Here is a 19727-nt window from a genome sequence, read left to right on the forward strand (position 1 = left end):
TTGAAGGTATCCGGAGACATATGTGAGAGACGCTAACCGATTAAATTTTACGATGTGTCTACTCTGCTCGATTTCCCATAGAAAACAATTGCGTTTAATGTACTGAACAGACCATACAACTATCGCTCGTTCAAATTTCTCAATTCTGAACCAATTATAGTGAAAAGTGGCACGGTGTTTCCTTGATATATATACAAAATTGCTGTCGTTTTAGTTTTTTGAATTTCTCGACGAAACTTGTTTTAGTTGCATTTTATTTTTCCGATCGCTGAATTTTTGCTCTTGCCCTCAATAAAATGGCGATCTTACAGCGTTTGCATATGCAGAATCAGGGTCTAATATTGACCCATTTTAATCGGTTAGCGTCTCTTAAATTATACAGACCAAATACCAGTCAGGTTGTTGTAATTTATACCAAATTGTGGCGAATATTAACTATGAAAATCCCAGTAAACTGCAAGAATAACACAGAACAGAGGCGAACGAGCGTAGAGTCTCCACTGTATCGTGCAGTGAACGTTATCGATCGATATCCTTTTGTCCGAAATTGATACATTGTTGTCTCGCTCACTCGCGTGTAGTCCCCCGTTCACAATGGCGCCAAACTACGCCGAGGTGCGCCAAAATGTGCCGAAACGTACGTAAAAGTATCACCAAAACTGAAAAAATTGTCGTCGATTTAATTTCAGTACAGGAAACCAACGGATACCTTCAATGTTGATATTTAAGTGTATAAGTCAATATATGGGTTATTGTGGAAATGTTTATGACGTGACCTCAACACACGAGCGCCCGGCACAAGCGGGGTCCAAACAAATTTTCGATCGATAATCTATTGAAAATAACTTGATACAATGTTCGTCGTTGTCAATAGCGACCGTCTGAGAGCGCTGTTCGATAGAAATTATGCTTCGCGGAATAACGTACACTGAGGCATACCTCGGAGACATATGTGAGAGAAAAACAATTGAATGCGACGCAGACTTGGAATGCGGAGACATATGTGAGAGAAAAACATTTGATTGCGACGCAGACTTTGAATGCGGAGACATATGTGAGAGAAAAACATTTGATTGCGACGCAGACTTTGAATGCGGAGACATAAGCTTATGTGAGAGAAAAACATTTGATTGCGACGCAGACTTTGAATGCGGAGACATATGTGAGAGAAAAACATTGAATGCGACGCAGACTTTGAATGCGGAGACATATGTGAGAGAAAACATTTGATTGCGACGCAGACTTTGAATGCGGAGACATATGTGAGAGAAAAACATTGATTGCGACGCAGACTTTGAATGCGGAGACATATGTGAGAGAAAAAACAATTGAATGCGACGCAGACTTTGAATGCGGAGACATATGTGAGAGAAAAAACATTTGATTGCGACGCAGACTTTGAATGCGGAGACATATGTGAGAGAAAAACATTTGATTGCGACGCAGACTTTGAATGCGGAGACATATGTGAGAGAAAAACAATTGAATGCGACGCAGACTTTGAATGCGGAGACATATGTGAGAGAAAAACAATTGAATGCGACGCAGACTTTGAATGCGGAGAACAGGTAGTTTTGGGCCACCGTAGTAATGCATACGAACGGTAGGAAAACAGACATGGACTGCAAAATTTCATATATAGGTTTATATGAAATAGAAGAGACACAAGAGAAACTGTTGCAAATGGTTTTATTTTTCAAAAATTCACCGAATTGAACCAAGTATATATTCAGGGTACTTAGAAATAGTAAACAAGGTGCAAATCTCATGGACGTGAAGCCCTGCGTGGAGGCTCACCGAAACTGTCGGCGATTTAGTCTCACATCGATCGAATAATTGTGTGGAGTTAATTTTCCATGAAAGAATTAAACGTAAAGTGAAATGTAAGACCATGGAATGTAGAGAGGGAGAGATTCAGAGACAGGCACAGACACAGACACAGACCGAGACAGAGGTGTAAACGAATTCCTACTCTACTGTTTCCCAATTGGTAATTTACACAGAGGGCGCACTCCTACATCTTCCCTGATGACGACAGACACTTTGACTCACAAAGGCTGTGGTTTGTCCGAGGGTGCAGTTTTACTGTACGAATTTTTTTTTATTTTTGTGAGTAGAAACATACATAGTTTTTAGATTGAAGAACGACAAGCTAAAAAGTGTGTCCGAAGCTGTCAAGAATGGAAATTTCCCCAGTCTTACACAATAAATTTTTATCCTGGCATCATACCGGATTGAATATATGTTTCTGCTGTAGGGATGAAGTACTTGCTGAGCCCGGCATGTTTATGAATACGTACTTTCAATTGCTCAAGAAACTCAGGTTTCTGGTTGTGTGCCCTACGATGTACATTAACTGGACTTTCGAAAGAGAGAGAGGGCGCTAAAGAAGGAATAACCGAAGAATCCTGGCGCCTCAACGTCACTGAATAGATTTCAGCATGTTAAATATTTGGAACATTGCATGCATCATTTAGGGGTTAGTTGTTTCGTGTTTAAAAATCACACCCTAGAACATAGTAGATGATTTGACAAAATCTACTTCTTGAAAAATACTTCATTAAAGTTGCGTCGTACTCGACAGTCCTTATCACAAGGAGCTCTTCATTATATCAGAAGTTGTGAAATACAGTCGCGTCCGGAATTTTGTTTGCTGAAAATACAAGAGTCAAGGTTTTTGGGACAAATCTTGAGATCCGTGCTTGGTTGGAATGTCGAGGACGATCGCCATTTTCCGGAATATCGCTTAAACTATTTATATAAATACTGGTTGATATATCGTCCTTTTATAAAAGTTAATAATGGATGGACTTTTGGTAATATGTTGATGATGTTTGTTCTGTAAAACAAGATAATTTCGTATTCTAAAGTATATGGAAATACGATACATGTGGCAAAGAGATAGCATGCAGTGGGGACTATGTAGCCGGAGAGAACAATGCTGAGGTTTTTTGTTTGGTGGAGGAGAAACGGGGTGATTTCCTAGAAGGATAGGGGAAACATATGGACGGTAGGGGAAATCTTCAAATCGTAGAGAGACGGTCAGTTTCGAACAGTATTATTTCCCCTCCAATATTTAATTTGGTTCAAAATACCTCAGAATATCACATTTTTCTTGTAAAATACCAATGTTACAACTTCTCAACATCGTCTGGTTGACTGCCCTGGATATGGATGTGTGTACACTTTAACACAACGCAGTCATTTCCTGTTTGCCTGAACGCAATCCCCTGCCAGGACTGGCGAGCGAGAGAAAACAAGTAGACATTGATTTTTATAAAAATTCTCAGAAGTTTATTACAATAAATAGAACACGAGCAGTTTGCATTAGATTGGAATGCCTGAGTTGTTTGTGTAAATTGATCGATAGGTGGCGCTATCGCATTAGAAAGGAAAGCGAGAAAGCACAGTGTATGACTTTTAATGCTGAAGGGGAAAATATCTGCTATCTGGGTTTCATGTCATGAATAAATTTTAATTTTTCCAAAAAAAGGAGAAAGCGCGAAGCAAGGCGTGTTACACGCCCATTTTGTCAAAATAACATGTCAACAAAATTTAAACATTTCGTATGCGTACTAGTTGCAAGTATTGCTGAAAACTCTAGTCATGTTGCGTTGTATAATTAAAACGGCAGTTGGTGCATCTAACGTGTATCGGAAATGCTAAATTTTATATAAAAATATCATCACAAACTCAAAGGAAACCAAAATTGCTATATACAAACTCAACTGAACTCAAAATTGCTAAAAGTCTGGATTAATGCTGATTGTGAACATGTCATACTTGTAACGCCTATGACCGATGCAAGAAATTGGATTTCCACGACTTCAGCGACGATAATGAGAAGCAGTAACCACGGTCCCTCTAGGACCATGCAACAGTGACGTAGAATTCCTCTACAGCTGATTGCTGTTGAGAGATTATGGACGAAGTAGAGTTCGTCTGATACAGCCGTCTTCTAAGGTGTTTATCAGAAAGGGCAACATGTTGGATGGAAATTTTTCATCTCTATGGCCTTCCAGGCAACTAAAAGACAAATTCACGTGAAATATTCGAGGAAATTTGGCAACATTAGATAAATAGGTTGGTTTTCCTTTAATAATTAATGACTAAAAATATGTTAATGAACTATATGCCTGGTTCAATATTTACGACTGAAAGCCTTTATAATCACCAAATCAACTCAACAGTTGGTGAAAATGTGAAATTCTTCATAAGCGAATGAGTGTTAACTGTTAACACTATCGTTCAGATGCAGAGTCCATCATTCTCGTTCTAGACGAATCTCCTAAAGCCGCACTACAATGCAGTTGTGGCCGGAGGCCGAGCGTAGGCTCTGGGAATATAACCTTCCTTCTTGGTACGAGGTGAATACGCCCATAACCAGCCATCCTGCTGCTGATTGGATAGGTCAACTATGAGATATTCACCGCGAGAGATAGTCAAATCGTCAGGCGCCGTTCCCTTTAGTGATAAAATAATAAGAAATGAAAATTCATGAGAAACAAACTGGAGGAGACTTCATGGATGCGATGTTCTCGGCGGAGTCTCTCCCTGTGAATCTATGCCACTATTCCTTTGTATCATTCGTGCATTGAACATAGTACCATGACATTGTCAATCGTTCTCGATGTAAACAAGTAAATCAAGCAGTATTTTTCTCTGAGTTTATGGGAAACGAAGGACGAACCGTTTTAAAAATGGGTACGGAAACAAAATTATAGATAACATAAATCAATAGCGGTCGCATATTTTAAACTTTTTTAAAAATAAACGAGGTGCTTACGATGAAAGTAACCATGGTTACCTGATAGTCGTACAGAGCCACTAGTTCAGTGCCGTGATAGAGTCGGTCGCTTTCATCTTTGGATGAGTCAGATGACATTGAAAGTCCGTCAAGGTCGACGTAACTTACTGAAAGAAAATGTCGCAATATGGATTTTAACATAAAGATGTCAGTTGAACATTGCCGCATTGAGTTCAAAGGTCAATGACGTTTATCGTCGGATGAATTTGAATATGCAATAGAAAAATGAGATCAGCTCTACACATAATTCACTTCAAAGGTCTATGGAGGTAAAAATCTGATTTTTTCTTGCTTCCATATTTATTTGTCAAGTTAACTTTGGTGTACTGCGGTGTATGGTCTCTAATGCGCCGGGGCAACCTTGGGAACTAAAGTTTTTATTTGTTTGTTGTTATTGTTTTTCTCGTCATGTCAGGCAAAGCGGCAGCAGATTTTACATCTTAGAAGGGAATCTTTCAAAAGGCAAAAGATGCAAGGACCTGCTGGCGGTTTTTGGTGCATAGTGGTGCATGTCTTCATAACATCAGCCTCTTAAATTCGAAGCACAGGAACACAAGACCCGTGATTTACAAATCAATGAGGCAATCTATCCACTTAGTGCGTAATGAAGTTTAATTTCAAAAATCTTCGACAGAGGGGAATTCATTTGTCCACGTTTCTGATGTTCAACCTAACCTGGGCTCTAGGAGTCTTTGCATAGTAAGATATTTTTATGAGAAAATAAAAGATGGTAAATTTACCGCTGGAAATATCCGAGGCAAGAAACTTTCTCGGCACAAACCCTTCCCTTCCGTCAGCTTTCATCACCCAAATCCAATCCGGGTCGTCGCGGTTCAACACAGTCACCGATTCTCCCCGCTGAACGCTGACGTCATTCTCGTCCATGGCGATAAAATTGAACAGAACCACATACTGTCCCACAGGAGTCTTCCTGAACGTACGCAGATTCAAATCGCTCGCCGGACTCAAGAGGGCGGTATCCTCACTGTCGGGTTCCTCCGGAATTTCGGTCTCTGCCGGCCGGGCAGAAGAGTAATGCCTTTGACTAGGTTCTCCGTGTTGCTGTACACAGTACGCGCAAGGTATAAAACCCTCCCCGCCATTATCACTGATGACGTAAACCCAGTCATTTTCTTGGTACAAAACGTGAACAATGTCTCCCTGTTTCACTTCAAGTTCATCGTTAACACAAGGCGTGAAATCATGCAAGACCCTCATTCTGGTTTGTGGTTCGATCCCGAGTTCCTTGCTTATCCCGACTTTGACCAGCGTGTCGACGCTATCGCTGCCCGTGATCCTGCCGAATAAAGCATCTTTTGGAAACCGCTTTGCTGTGGGAAGGAATGGGAAGGAAGAGTGTTTAAAGTCAGATTGTAGTGCAAATTAAGAAAAAACTACAATGTTGAACATCGAGCAACTTAAAACATACATTTCTGTCCAAAAGTAATAGTGACAACACGCATAAAACGAGAGTTGAGTGTTTTGTTGTTGTTGCTGCTGCTGTTGTTGTTGTTGTTGTTGTTTTCGTGTTTATTGTTTCTAAGGATGATCAATGAGGAAAATAGTTCACATCGGAACTTCTCGGTTTTGAAATGAACATTCATGTGCTCACCAATCACAGATGTCGCACTGCGCTACGAGGTTCATTTCAGCAAACAACATGAACAAACGCGTAGGCCTATCGCACCAGGGTCGAATGCGCCCCGAGACAAATATTGGGACTCTCAAATTTTTACAATTCTTTTCTGATCTACCACTTCATGGGGCTCATTTTAAAGCTCTTGGTGTAACAAAAACCGTCCTAGTTTTTGGAAAATCGAAAATTTTAATTTCACCCCTAGAGTTAACACATGTAGGGTGGCGGCCATTTTGAATTTCAAATATCGGTAAAATGCTTTAGGTAGTTTCACGGTCCCTCAACAAAAGAGACCGTGGTAGTTTGTTTCTCTAGTAGGCTACCCAACTTTGCACGGTGACCCCTGATATTTATTCTTAATTTTAAAAGAGAATGGTTGAAAGTATCATTGAGGAATAGTTTGAACAAAAGTTTAAGTCCATCACTTCCGAGGCGCATACTAACCCCAACAGACGCCACAGAATGCCTTTCAATGACCCGTTTAAACAAAACGGGTGCAACGTTTACGGAAAAAGACTTTAAGACCAACAGATGTAATTCAGGAGCAACTTAAAAGGAGCAAAGGATCAAGTGGCCCTACAACAAACGAAGTACGTGCGAATGTTACAAAGTTGAAAATAATTGGGAGTTTTTGCACCAAAACAAATCATTTTAACGACCTGTCGCAAGTCATGTCTTGAAGTGTTATGTTTCGGTCAAAATTAAATACAGGATGAGAAGAGCTTAACGAAACCATCACACCAGACTGTTAACATACTGTTTGAACTCCACGTTGCTGCTTGGAAAAAATTTGGTTCCACGTCTTCATACTTTTCGGCCTACATCTTTGCGTTATGCAAGAGAGATCTCGCGGGTTTTGAACTCGATCGTCGATTGGATTTCGTGAACATCGCAGTGTGTGAAATGTACGCAACAACTCGTGTCTTTTATTTAAAGAGCTATGAGCTGGATGGAGCTTTTATTTTTTTTTCAGTATTTCTATTTTGTATGTCAACTACATGCATGCTGTACTCCCCGAAGCATGAGATACACAGTATTGTCAACTCGGCCTATACATTGTAGACTAGTGTTTTTACTATTGACAATACAAGTGGTGTGGACTTCAATTCACAAATGTGAACAATAAGAGTGCATTTTACACTTATAAGAGGCTGTGTTGACAAGCTAAACAGTAGATATTTCGACATGCTTTGGGGAGTAGAACAAGAACTTGCATCTGACATATACAAAATAAAAGTAGTGAACAAATCATTAAAATTTAACCATAATCATTTGAGGTTTAATTCTACACCGTGAGTATATAGTATCTTTTCATTTTCCTCAATCCACAAATACACTAGTTTTGGAGAAAATGGCGATTGTCTTATCCATTTTCAGCTTCTTTGTGCTTTTTTCCTACCTATACCTGAATGTGGGTGTTTTCACCTTGCCGTTTCGATGAGTTGGATCAATGAAAACATTCTCATATTATTCAAAACATGTTCAGTAATGTCCGGATCCGTCAGACTCGTAAAAGAGATAATATCTGCTCATAATCTATAAAGGACTTCCAATAAACTTTACTGGAAACCATGTGTGCCGACAACTATACATAGCAATTCGAAATGACAGTTTGTGAGGTTCATGATCACAGCCATAGGTTTAGAGGAGTACAAAGTATTTACTCCTAAAACAAGTCACGAAGTTCAACTTCAATATGCAAGTTTTCACCAAAAAACCTCAGTGACATTAATCTTGAGTTTGGTGGATCCTGGAATGACATCGGAGCGTGGGAAATACGCAGTCTTCCTCTCGCCACAATTCCCATTCCAGGGCTAGGGTTACCGGTCTCATCCGTCCGCCCCAGTTTGTGCCACGTGCATTGCCAGACAGACTGGCGTCGTGGGCGTCTTGTTATTGGGAACAGAGGTTCATGCGGAGGGCATCTGTATCCGATGACCATAACAGAACACCCACGTTTAAACCGTTAACTTTATGATGTTACCATGCCAACAAGATAAACCGGTCTCTGGATAAATCAGACTCATGATGCTACACAAAAGTTTGACTTTTCGAGTCGTTCACCAACATGACAATGATGGAAAATCTGTTACCCTTTTTTAAACATCCAGTTTGTTGTTTTGACAAGGTCTTACTCTGAAGGTCGCAATTGTTTTTTGTGATCAAAACCACGGCATCACATCTGGAAAACATAAAAAATTAACTCCCTCGAAGAGCGGTCGCAGCTCAAAATCCAACTCGTCCATAAATTGGCATAAGCTTACAAAATAGGTTGTAAGAAATAAACTGTTATTAATTTCGCCCTTACATAATGCAATTCATTAAAACATTTAGCAATAACAATAAGTTTTGTTTTGTTTTGTTTTTGTGCTGTTTTGTTTTGTTTTATTTTGGTTTGGGTTTTTTTCCGATAATGTGAATTATAACATGGATCTGTCCACATACAACAAAATCTTGCCACGGCCCGGTGACCGGCCGACAAGATTTATGGGGTCGGTGATCCCAATTCCACATACGGCAACGATCAGCAAAGTTAATCCATGGCCCAGTTCATACATGTGCGGCTACAAAAAACAAAGTGCGTCCACGACGAAAGGTGTCAGATGACAGCGTGGAAAAAATCAATAATATCGTGCTTATCGCTGCTACCTTGTAATTGTCTTGACAAGTGATCTGTGGTAAAAATAGTAGCCTTCGATGACGTGTCGAGACAAGACTCGATTCGACGACCGTCAAAGGCGATATTAAACAGTCTGCGGGCTGAAGTAAAGGACGAACGGTGACAAATTCAGGTCGTCAATCGAGTGAACGATCCGTTCGTAAAATCGGTGACGGTGAACAATGGGAGTGAGACTTGTACTACTACTACTAAACTCACAACAATACTTGCCTGATACGTAGTAGCCTGGGCAAAGCACGATTTCAAAAAGAGTGTGTTGGTATTCGTTATACTTACAACCTCCCTCTGTTCGTGAAATTGTGATCAAAATTGTCGTTACGATGTCGGACGACCCTGTTCGTCAAAAACTCACCGAGAAATCACAACCTCCGTGTACTTACGTTTATTGCCTTTCTTGCCCTTCCACACCCGAGCCCTACAAAGGAACGCCATATTGAATCGAGACGACGTTAATGAATTATTCATTACTTTCACTGACAATGAAGGCTGGGCGACCTTTGACCGCCAACTCTTTCACCGTGCCACTGACTTCTGCTCTCTGCCTGAATGAAGTCTCAATGGCAAGAAGCGCCAGCAATTTTCTCCTTTGTGAAGCACACTTTCAGGACACTGATCAGTTATCAATACATTAGAATAATGCTGTTCCATGTAAATAAAAGTTTGGGGTCGCTCAGTATTATCAAGAAGATGCGTTATAGCGTATTCTGTGAAGTCAATGATTTGACTAAATCAACCGGCGCAAGTCTCTACATACTGTATCTAGAACTCCCAAGTAGGAAGCATATATCCTTACTTCAGATTTAAACAGTGACAAACGTATTTGAACTGTCTAAGCAAATGTGAGAGTCTGATTTGTTTTTGCGTTCATTACTATTAATACTATGGTCGAGTATTCATATCCCTCTGTGTGTGTGTGTGTGTGTGTGTGTGTGTGTGTGTGTGTATATATATATATATATATATATATATATATATATATATCGTATATGTATTACATATATATATATATATATATATATATATATATATATATATATATATATATATATATATATATATATATACATCCTTTCTTTTCTTTTTCAAATGTTTTCAATCAGTCGATTTCAGGTTGGAATACTATTTAAGACCAGGGAATTTTGTGACGTCATCCCCGTTTATTACTTATAATGTATCCGATTTTTCAGTATTGTAACTTCAGATGTCTTTTTTTCCATTTACAAATTCACTGACATTGACAAAACTTTAAAATAATAACAATAACGTATCCCTCCCGGCTCATTATCATGGACTAAAGGAAACTTGGCACTCCATAATGTACTCGGCTTTGCCTCGTACATTACATCAAGCAAAGTTTGCTTTCGTCCATTTTTAATAGGGAGGGGTACGTTATATTGTTTAATGATTAGTTTAGGCCTAATGATTTGTGACACATCTTGCTTTCTAGCTCTCTCTCGCCCACATATTGATATTTTTTTCAAAATTGCTCCAAGTTGTTCTCTAAGGGTCGGAGAATATTGTAGCATACTGTAGCCAGATGAAATACGGCTAGTTTTTAATCGGGTTCGAACCCACAACATACGGCATTAGTCGTCTAGCGGGGAGGCAACAGATAAAACCGCACGGCTAAATCCCCACTCTAAAAAGGGTGGTTCAATAGCAGGCTAAGTTGTTACATTTTCTGACTGCGACCGCTCCACACGTTGTAGAGTTCGTGAAGCACTCACGCACGTACGCTCACTATCACACATTGCACACACAGACTTTATCGAAGCGAAGTCATGAATACAACGCTATAACTGGGCGAACGAGTAGTCTCGGGGACAATTCTGTCCACCAGCAGAACTATCAACCCAGGGTAGAAAATACGGCTAGTTTTCAATCGGGTTCGAACCCACAACATGTGCACTCGATAGGCGCAGTATACCTGTATACTGAAGCTCAAACGTGATCACAGCAGAACAACAAAAATATTCGTTTTAATTCAGGTTTAAACATGGCACAACAAAATGCTTCACGTTATTTTTCTACACGATCTTTTAAAAAATTAGAAATAGGACTACCACTTAAACGCTCCACAATGTGACTGCACAACGCTCAAGTGTGCTCAATCGTGTTGTATCATCTATTTCATTTAGGCCTCAATCATATCTACGGCAAACTCTTTCGCTGATTGGAATTTTGAGACTTCTTTTACTCCAAAAGTCATCCAGGTAGTTTTCATGCCCGGACAATTTGATTTCGGGGGGGGGGGGGTTAGAGGAAATGTGTATTGCAGCAATTTTTTTCCTCCACTGTGGCAGCAATTTTTTTTCTATTGTCTGTCCTGCACAATTTTTTTCCACATATGGCAGTAAAGCAATTTTTTGTGATTACCAGATTTTTAATATGCGGTTTTTGAGTTAGTTACATGTCACTGCAGGTGCAGCCAACGAACAATGCACTTTTAAAAAGTTCCTTACTATGATAAGATATATTGTGCATGACAAATAATGTGAACTGACTAATTTGAAGTCAAGAGGGTAATTAATTAGCTGTTCATAATTTGCCCTCCCACAGAAAATTTTTCGACTTACTCTCCCACACTCAAACTTCATTTTTACCCACTCCCCACTTATTTTTGCCTGTCTCCCCTCCCCACTGTGAATTTTTGAAGCTCCCTCGCCCTGTGGCGAAAAAAAAACTTGCCAATTTCCCCTGCCCTGGAAACAATTCCCCTCAAAACGTTTTTCGCCAAGCCCTGTCCCCAGGATAATCAACCGATATCCGCCCTGCCCTACAAAAAAAAACTAAAATTTGCTCCCCTTCCAACTAAAAACATGTCCCCTGCCCTAGCAAAATTAAAATTTCCCCGGCCCTCAAAAATTGCTCCTGGAATAGCTTTTTCGATGAATAGCTCCGTTGGCTGCACCTGTCACTGGTTAATAACTACAAATATAAAAAGAACGAGTAGTATTCTAAGTGAGCACAGGACAGATGCCAATAAATTAGAGGACATCAGAGATTGTGTAAAACAAAGGATTGTCTTTAATTAATTCTTTATTGAAATTGAGGTAGGTGCTTCAATTTGTTTTGCACTAAGCAAGCCTGTTAGAAAATGACATTGGACACTGGTATTGTTATTATATGTTTTGTATGATCCAGTGTTTGAGTAACAATAGTCAACAATCCAACATTGAAGACGTTGGATTTCCTTATGTATTATGAAAATGTTAATGCCGCGTAAGGCGTAACACTAGAGAAATGAGAAAGTCAGATTCCCAAGTAGTTTTGAGACAATTTTTTTTGTTCTTTGGTCTGCTATGATCAATTTTTTTCTCAAGATATTATTGGGTTTTTTTTCTTCTTCCTCTTTACCTGCCGACAATTTTTCCCCAAAAATTGTCCACTCCACCCCCCCCAATAAAATTGTTTTCCCCTTAAGTGAGGAACGACTGGTGGAGGAAACACTTCACAAACAAATTGACAATAAGTCAAAGGTCAAAGAAGGTCATAAGCAAGCTCGCTTGTAGTGCGTGTTGAAGGAGTAGGTGATAAGGAGAAAAGCCACGCACTCGTACTTTGTTGGGACACAGTCCGGTTGAAATGATCGGTATAAGACAATTAGCGAGTTGCAGTGTTACACTTGTAGCCAAGAAGCACATTTCCCCGAAAACAATCAACGATCTTGCCTCGAGTTTTACACGGACGTGTTGTGTGACGAATGTACGCATGTCGACAGCGTCCTCAGCGTTAGGACTTTCCCGTGCGAAAATTTCCAAAGAAAGGCTTGGTAAGACGATATCTTTGAAATATTTTCAGAATATTAGTTGCATTTTTGATATATTGTTGCAAAAATCGAAGAGAATTATCTTTTAGCAACATAATGACAAGGACGACACGGCAGGGTCGCGTTTGACATGACCCCGGCTTTTGACATTTTTCATGAGGTCACGTACAACACGCCAAAAGCAAATTCGATATCCCGTTTGTCAAGTACTTGTTTTTCCATGGAATATGACGAACTTGTACTGGTCATGAATGAGATCCCAGTAAACCCTTCATTCGATAGCTCACGTGATCACGATGCCTCAACCAATCAATACATGGATGGGGAAAGCATCTCCAGCCGGGGGGGGGGGGGGGGGGGGGGCCCAACAGGTGTTTTGAGAGTTCAGTGTACAGTGAAGTAAAGAGGGTAGGATATGACACGGTTTGGCCTCTTGGGCTGTAAAGCCATTAAATTTCGACATATTCCATTGCATATGGCTGAATAGCTACCACTCATCAACAGGTACTATTGTGACACATGCCAATCATAATAGTTGCAGTTTTGACCAAAAACTATATTTACGCATTTGACTAGGTTACAATACATCGCAGGTGTTACTTGCCCCTTCTGGACATCTGTGCAGGTCCAATTTTGATAGTTTTACAATTTACCGTGGAAAAACCATGTTTAATTAACCCTTTCTCTGTCATCACCATGGTTTGGCCCAACGCCTTTGTTATCAATGGTGAGTGTGGACCCTTTTAGGGAAGGAAGATGGATAATAGATGGATACAGAAAACATTTCACACTAACCATTGGTAACCTAGGGAATCATTGAGGTTTGGGTGTGTAACTAGAGTCCCTAGGAAACCCATAGTTCATATCAAAGTTTTGTATCCACTAATCTTGACTCATGCAGACATTTTTTATGTTTATCATTAAAGAAAATTGATCAATATTAAATCCATATTTGTTGATGTTCCATAACCTCTTTCCTCTGTTTAGCAGAAAATGACAGGCGGATGTGTTGGAAGCAACACAGAACCTATGCCACAATGAAAGGAATATCCAAGAGAAAACCACCTATGAAAGGTGAGTTATGAACTTCTAAAGTATGCTTCAATGATGAAAGGTGGAATTGTTAAATGTAAAAATTTTGCTGATGCGGCAAAAAATGTGATGTACAGTTTATTGTCATCAAAACGAATGACTGCTTAAGCCCTGCTTACAAGCATCAGGTTTTGATATGGAGAAGGCATGTACTTGAAATAGATAATGACAAGAAATTACATTGTCAAAGTATTCATGCATTCTGTCTGCTATCAGCTGTGTAATAGAGAGTTTTAATTACTGATAGGTGGGTGTTCAAGTCAATGGAATAAAGAAAGTTTTCTAACAAAATACAACCAAGTTGAAGTCATCAGAAAATCAACTTTACTTCTTCCACTCTTGGAGGCTATTTAGTTACAATCAAACCTCAGCAATGATTTTGTAAGGGAGGACATTTTTTAATAGAATCTACATAACTAAAATATTTACACAAAGAGTTCATTCATAGCTGACAAGATTTGGTCCAGCTATTTTGCCTGAATCTAGTTTGTATCAAGAATGTTGACAAGTGTTATGATCAGTACAGTAGTAGTGGTGGTTGGGAATACTTGGAAGGCAGGATATTTTTTCTTCTCTTTTTGTCACTGACAAGTCATATTCATTCCTTGCAGTGGTTGATGAGGGATTTCAAGATGTAGAAGTGGATCCATCCATGTACAAACTTGGATTTGAAGATGTGGAAGAGTTGCAAGAGTAAGTGTCTAAACTGGAGTAGATTGAATGCAGTATTCAGTTGGGTGCTATTTCTTTAGTTCCTTTGTGTGTGCTGAATAAGAAAAAAGTAAAGTGTTGGATGCAAGCCCCTACAGAGACCAGCTAATGGATCGTGGTCAGTGTTGTAGAAACACATAAAGGTAGAAACATACTTGACTCAGATGGAAAGCATCGTCCTCAGAATGAGATGTGCAGTACTCGGATAAAAAAATGCAGACATTGTGAAGTTGCCTTTGTAGGACTCCCCCTCCTCAGTAGACAAAGTATATCAAGTAACCAATTACATGAGGGTGTACATTTAACATGTCTATCTGACATGACAAGGGGAGTCTGGTTTGTCTAAGTTTGTCACATGCTACGTAACAGAGATTTACAGGATGTCAATCTGGCTGGGACCAGTGTAAAGCAATGTAAACTCCAAATGTCAGAACAGCAGGTTCCATATTGATTAGATACATTCAGAAAGTGTTTCATTGATCTGATATTTCACAAATGTGAACAGTTTTACCTGTTCATCATACAAGGATTTTCTCATGTATAGATAGAAGTGTATTCCTGCGCAATCTGTTGGTACTTCAAGAGCGAGAACACTGGCAACATATGAAATGTTTGTCACAAGTTTTCTAAATCTTTGCAGTATGTAGAGACAGTTAATTTTCTGAAGGAAGATGGTGATTATTGCATTATATTATCGATTCATGTCCTAGGGAGGCAAAATTGATTCTGTTCTGATTTTATTTTTCAGTGCTGATGAAATTGTGAAGAAACTATTTACACTAGAGTATGCAAGCAATGTAAGTAGTGCCAACATATAAGACACACCATCCTTAGCAGAGAATTCAAAATGCATCTGTAGGGGCTAGGAATAGAGATGGGGGTTAGGGTTTCATAGGTAGTATATGCCTCAAAAGTGAAAAACTTAAACTTTTTGCTCAAACTTTCCTTGACGAAACTCTCAACCATTTTCTTACCAAATCAAGAACAAAAATCTAGGGTCACCGCGCAAAGTTTGGTGTGAGAGGAACAAATTACTTAATATTACAGAAATTTGAAGTTCAAAATGGCCACTATCTGTTTGTTAACTCTTTTAGGGGAAAACCAAATTTTCGATTTTCAAAGTACTACTCATGAACTTTAGAAGGAGCCTCTACAAGTTGTAGATCAGAAAAGAGTTGGAAAAATTTGAGAGTCTGAATATCTGTCCCAAAGGCGCATTGTAACTTTGAGTGTCAACTGTGTCAAGGGGTCATGGGGATGACTGTCTGAGAGCCACTGTGTTTTGGTACTGTATAGCACTGTTTATCTGCATATTTCTGTAAAGCTTTTCTTTTTTGCTTTCCTTTTAGTTTGAAATACAACGGCTGAAGGGAGATATACTGAAGAAAAGGGTCCGTGAAAGTGAAGATGGTCCCTCACATGAAGTGAACAGTAAGTTTTCACTGCTTACTCCGTTACAATGTCAACTAAATCATTCAGCTCAGGTTTCTTTCAAAACAAGTTGTACGGGTTTTAGAATTCAGGATGCACTCCCTGTTTCTTTTTTTTCAAGAAATTCATCAGTGTCAAATTACCAGGTTAACCATTTGAGCTCAAAAGTCAATTTTTGTCACCTTTATAAAATATATCCCAGTCAATTTTCAGATTTTTGCCAAAATTTTGATAAAAACCTGTAGCCCATGAAATGTGATGTCAATTTGGGCCAAAATTACCATAAAACTGACAGAAAAATTCATAAAAATCGGTAAAATGTTCCACAAAAAAAATTTGGTTAAAAAATGTTACAGCACTCTAGGGGTTAACAGCAGTCTCTGAAAACATACTGTGGGAGGGCAACCCAGGTTAAGCCAAAATGATAGCTAAAATCTCAGCATTGATTGAACCATAGAACATAGTACATGCAGATGTGCTAGGGACATGAAGAGCTTTCTGAGTCCTTCAAAGTGAGACAAATTGTATGTTTAAAAGACTGAAGACAATGAGGAATAAGATACAGGCTTCCGTGTTGAATGATAGAACTGCATGCGTCAGAAATACCCTTGTTTGACTCTTAGGGTTCAACGTTCTTACAAGTTAGAGGACCTTCTGCTACAAACCACTGCTTATCTGTTCAATTATTTGCTAACACCCACAAAATGAACTTAGGGACCAAATATTATAGGAGTTCATCAAATGTTCACTGGATCTTCCTGACTTCCTTTATCATTGTTTTTTTCTCTCTCTGTGTCTTCCGTACATCAGTTGCCATCCTGACGCTGCAGATCAGAAACTTGGCAGAACACATGAAGCACAACAGGAAGGTAAGTAAGGGCAGAGGTTTTCCATTGCGATCAGGCAAATTCTGAAAAATTTCTGTCAAGATTTTTCACATCAAATTTGGTAAATATGGCTGAATTGTTGTGATGATGAATGCAATCATCATCATAATTATTATTTGAGATATACACTATAATGACAAAAATGATGATGATGTTGTTGATGATGATGATGATGGTGGTGGTAATGATGATGATGGTTGTGGTGGTGGTGTTGGTGATAATGATGATGGTCATGATGATGTGATGATGATGGTGGTGGTGGTGGTAATGATGATGATGGTTGTAGTGGTGGTGGTGGTGGTGATAATGATGATGATGGTCATGATGATGTGATGATGATGATTGTGATAATAATAATGATGATGATGATGATGGTGGTGGTGGTGGTGATAATGATGATGGTCATGATGATGATAATTGTAATGATGATGTGATGATGATAATGATGATGTGATGATTGTGATAATGATGATGATGATTGTGATAATGATGATGATGATGACGATATGATGATTGTGATAATAATGATGATGATTGATAACAATGATGATGATTGTGATAATAATGATGATTGTGATAATAATGATGATGATGATATGATGATTGTGATAATAATGATGATGATTGTGATAATGATGATGATGATTGTGATAATGATGATGATTGTGATAATAATGATGATGATTGTGATAATAATGATGATGATTGTGATAATAATGATGATGATTGTGATAATAATGATGATTGTGATAATAATGATGATTCTGATAATAATGATGATTGTGATAATAATGATGATGATTGTGATAATGATGATGATGATATGATGATTGTGATAATAATAATGATGATGATTGTGATAATGATGATGGTGATTGTGATAATGAAGAAGATTGTGATAATAATGATGATGATTGTGATAATGATGATGATGATGATGATATGATGATTGTGATAATAATGATGATGATTGTGATAATGATGATGATGATTGTGATAATGATGATGATTGTGATAATGATGATGATTGTGATGATGATTGTGATAATGATGATGATTGTGATAATGATGATAATTGTGATAATAATGATGATGATTGTGATAATAATGATGATTGTGATAATAATGATGATGATTGTGATAATAATGATGATGATTGTGATAATGATGATGATGATTGTGATAATGATGATGATTGTGATAATAATGATGATGATTGTGATAATAATGATGATTGTGATAATAATGATGATTGTGATAATAATGATGATGATTGTGATGATGATGATGATATGATGATTGTGATAATAATGATGATGATTGTGATAATGATGATGATGATTGTGATAATGATGATGATTGTGATAATGATGATGATTGTGATAATAATGATGATGATTGTGATAATGATGATTGTGATAATGATTATTATTGTGATTATAATGATGATTGTGATAATGATGATGATTGTGATGATGATTGTGATAATGATGATGATTGTGATAATGATGATAATTGTGATAATAATGATGATGATTGTGATAATAATGATGATGATTGTGATAATAATGATGATGATGATGATGATATGATGATTGTAATAATAATGATGATGATTGTGATAATGATGATTGTGATAATACTGATGATGATGATGATATGATGATTGTGATAATAATAATGATGATTGTGATAATGATGATGATTGTGATAATGATGATGATTGTGATAATGATGATGATTGTGATAATAATGATGATAATTGTGATAATGATGATGATTGTGATAATGATGATGATTGTGATAATGATGATGATTATTGTGATAATGATGATGATTGTTATAATAATGATGATGATTGTGATGATGATGATGATGATATGATGATTGTGATAATAATGATGATGATTGTGGTAATAATGATGATGATTGTGATAATAATGATGATGATGATGATGATATGATGATTGTGATAATAATGATGATGATTGTGATAATGATGATGATTGTGATAACGATGATGTTCCATTGAAACAAATATTTACTTTGATGTTTATCTATTGTCTGCAGGATATGCTCAACAAACGCAGGTTGCTAATGGCAATTGACAGAAGAAACAAACTACTGGGCTATCTCCGCAGAAACAACTACGACAGATTTCAGTGGTTGCTCAAGGAGTTAGGGATCCAATATTCAGTACCCCCTAGCAAAATCATAAAACTCAGCAAGAAACAACGGGAAGAGAGGGCTGTCAAGAAGAAGGCTTATTACGATCGACAAAAGGCACTTTATGAATATTTTAAACAGAAAATTGAGGATGCAGACGCTGAAGAACTTGAAAAAACAGACTGAAAGTGAAAATAAATAATTGAAAATGATGGATTTTTTCTCTCGGTGGCAAACTTGCCTTCCTTTTTGTCTGCAAAAAATTCTAAACTTTAGGTTGGGTGTTTATTTTAAGTCATACATTTATTACATTGATTTCAGAAATGTAGAAGAGTTTGGTTTGCTATTGTTCTGGTCCAGAGCAGTGGAGAAATAAAAGTTTGGAAATAAGAGTGTGATTATGTCTGTAATGTTTAGCTTTCCCGCAAAAAATGATTTCTTTCTGGTCGTTGCCTTTGTTACTTTGAGATGTGCGCATTGTGTCTATTTTACTTTTTTGCTGTGTTTGACAAAATTCTCATTATAGTGTCCCCAAATAAGGCACTTTA

General features: G+C 38.0%; 2 protein-coding genes across 3 annotated transcripts; one reads left to right on the forward strand and one right to left on the reverse strand.

Annotated features, from left to right (window-relative positions):
- Positions 1 to 3273: 3273 nt before the first annotated feature.
- LOC139142135 (SH3 domain-containing protein Dlish-like) lies at positions 3274 to 9571 on the reverse strand. The gene is made up of 4 exons (XM_070711972.1): positions 9504 to 9571; positions 5548 to 6138; positions 4808 to 4914; positions 3274 to 4464 (listed from the first exon to the last, which is right to left on the reverse strand). The coding sequence occupies exons 1-4, from the start codon at positions 9553 to 9555 to the stop codon at positions 4300 to 4302; spliced, it is 915 nt and encodes a 304-aa protein (XP_070568073.1). The 5' UTR covers positions 9556 to 9571; the 3' UTR covers positions 3274 to 4299.
- A 3030-nt stretch (positions 9572 to 12601) lies between these two features.
- Positions 12602 to 19571, forward strand: LOC139142136 (small ribosomal subunit protein uS15m-like). Of its 2 annotated transcripts, none has more exons than XM_070711973.1 (7): positions 12602 to 12895; positions 13880 to 13966; positions 14596 to 14677; positions 15444 to 15492; positions 16045 to 16126; positions 16937 to 16995; positions 19084 to 19571. In XM_070711973.1, exons 1-7 carry the CDS (start codon positions 12709 to 12711, stop codon positions 19363 to 19365), a joined length of 828 nt encoding a protein of 275 aa, XP_070568074.1. In that variant the 5' UTR covers positions 12602 to 12708; the 3' UTR covers positions 19366 to 19571. The 2 variants fall into 2 exon arrangements, with proteins under 2 accessions (XP_070568074.1, XP_070568075.1); XM_070711974.1 differs by having other exon boundaries at positions 13883 to 13966.
- Positions 19572 to 19727: the final 156 nt, after the last annotated feature.

The sequence above is a fragment of the Ptychodera flava genome, chromosome 10 (assembly GCF_041260155.1).
Source record: "Ptychodera flava strain L36383 chromosome 10, AS_Pfla_20210202, whole genome shotgun sequence".
Classification (NCBI taxonomy): Eukaryota; Metazoa; Hemichordata; class Enteropneusta; family Ptychoderidae; genus Ptychodera; species Ptychodera flava.

Coding starts and splice junctions, on each gene's coding strand:
- LOC139142135 (XM_070711972.1), bottom strand. CDS start 9,555: ATGGCGTTCCTTTGTAGGGCTCGGGTGTGGAAGGGCAAGAAAGGCAAT. Junction 6,139..9,503: donor GGGCAAGAAAGGCAATAAAC/GTAAGTACACGG, acceptor TCCTTCCCACAG/CAAAGCGGTTTCCAAAAGAT. Junction 4,465..4,807: donor TGGCTCTGTACGACTATCAG/GTAACCATGGTT, acceptor TTATCACTAAAG/GGAACGGCGCCTGACGATTT.
- LOC139142136 (XM_070711973.1), top strand. CDS start 12,709: ATGATCGGTATAAGACAATTAGCGAGTTGCAGTGTTACACTTGTAGCC. Junction 12,896..13,879: donor AATTTCCAAAGAAAGGCTTG/GTAAGACGATAT, acceptor TCCTCTGTTTAG/CAGAAAATGACAGGCGGATG. Junction 16,996..19,083: donor ACATGAAGCACAACAGGAAG/GTAAGTAAGGGC, acceptor TATTGTCTGCAG/GATATGCTCAACAAACGCAG.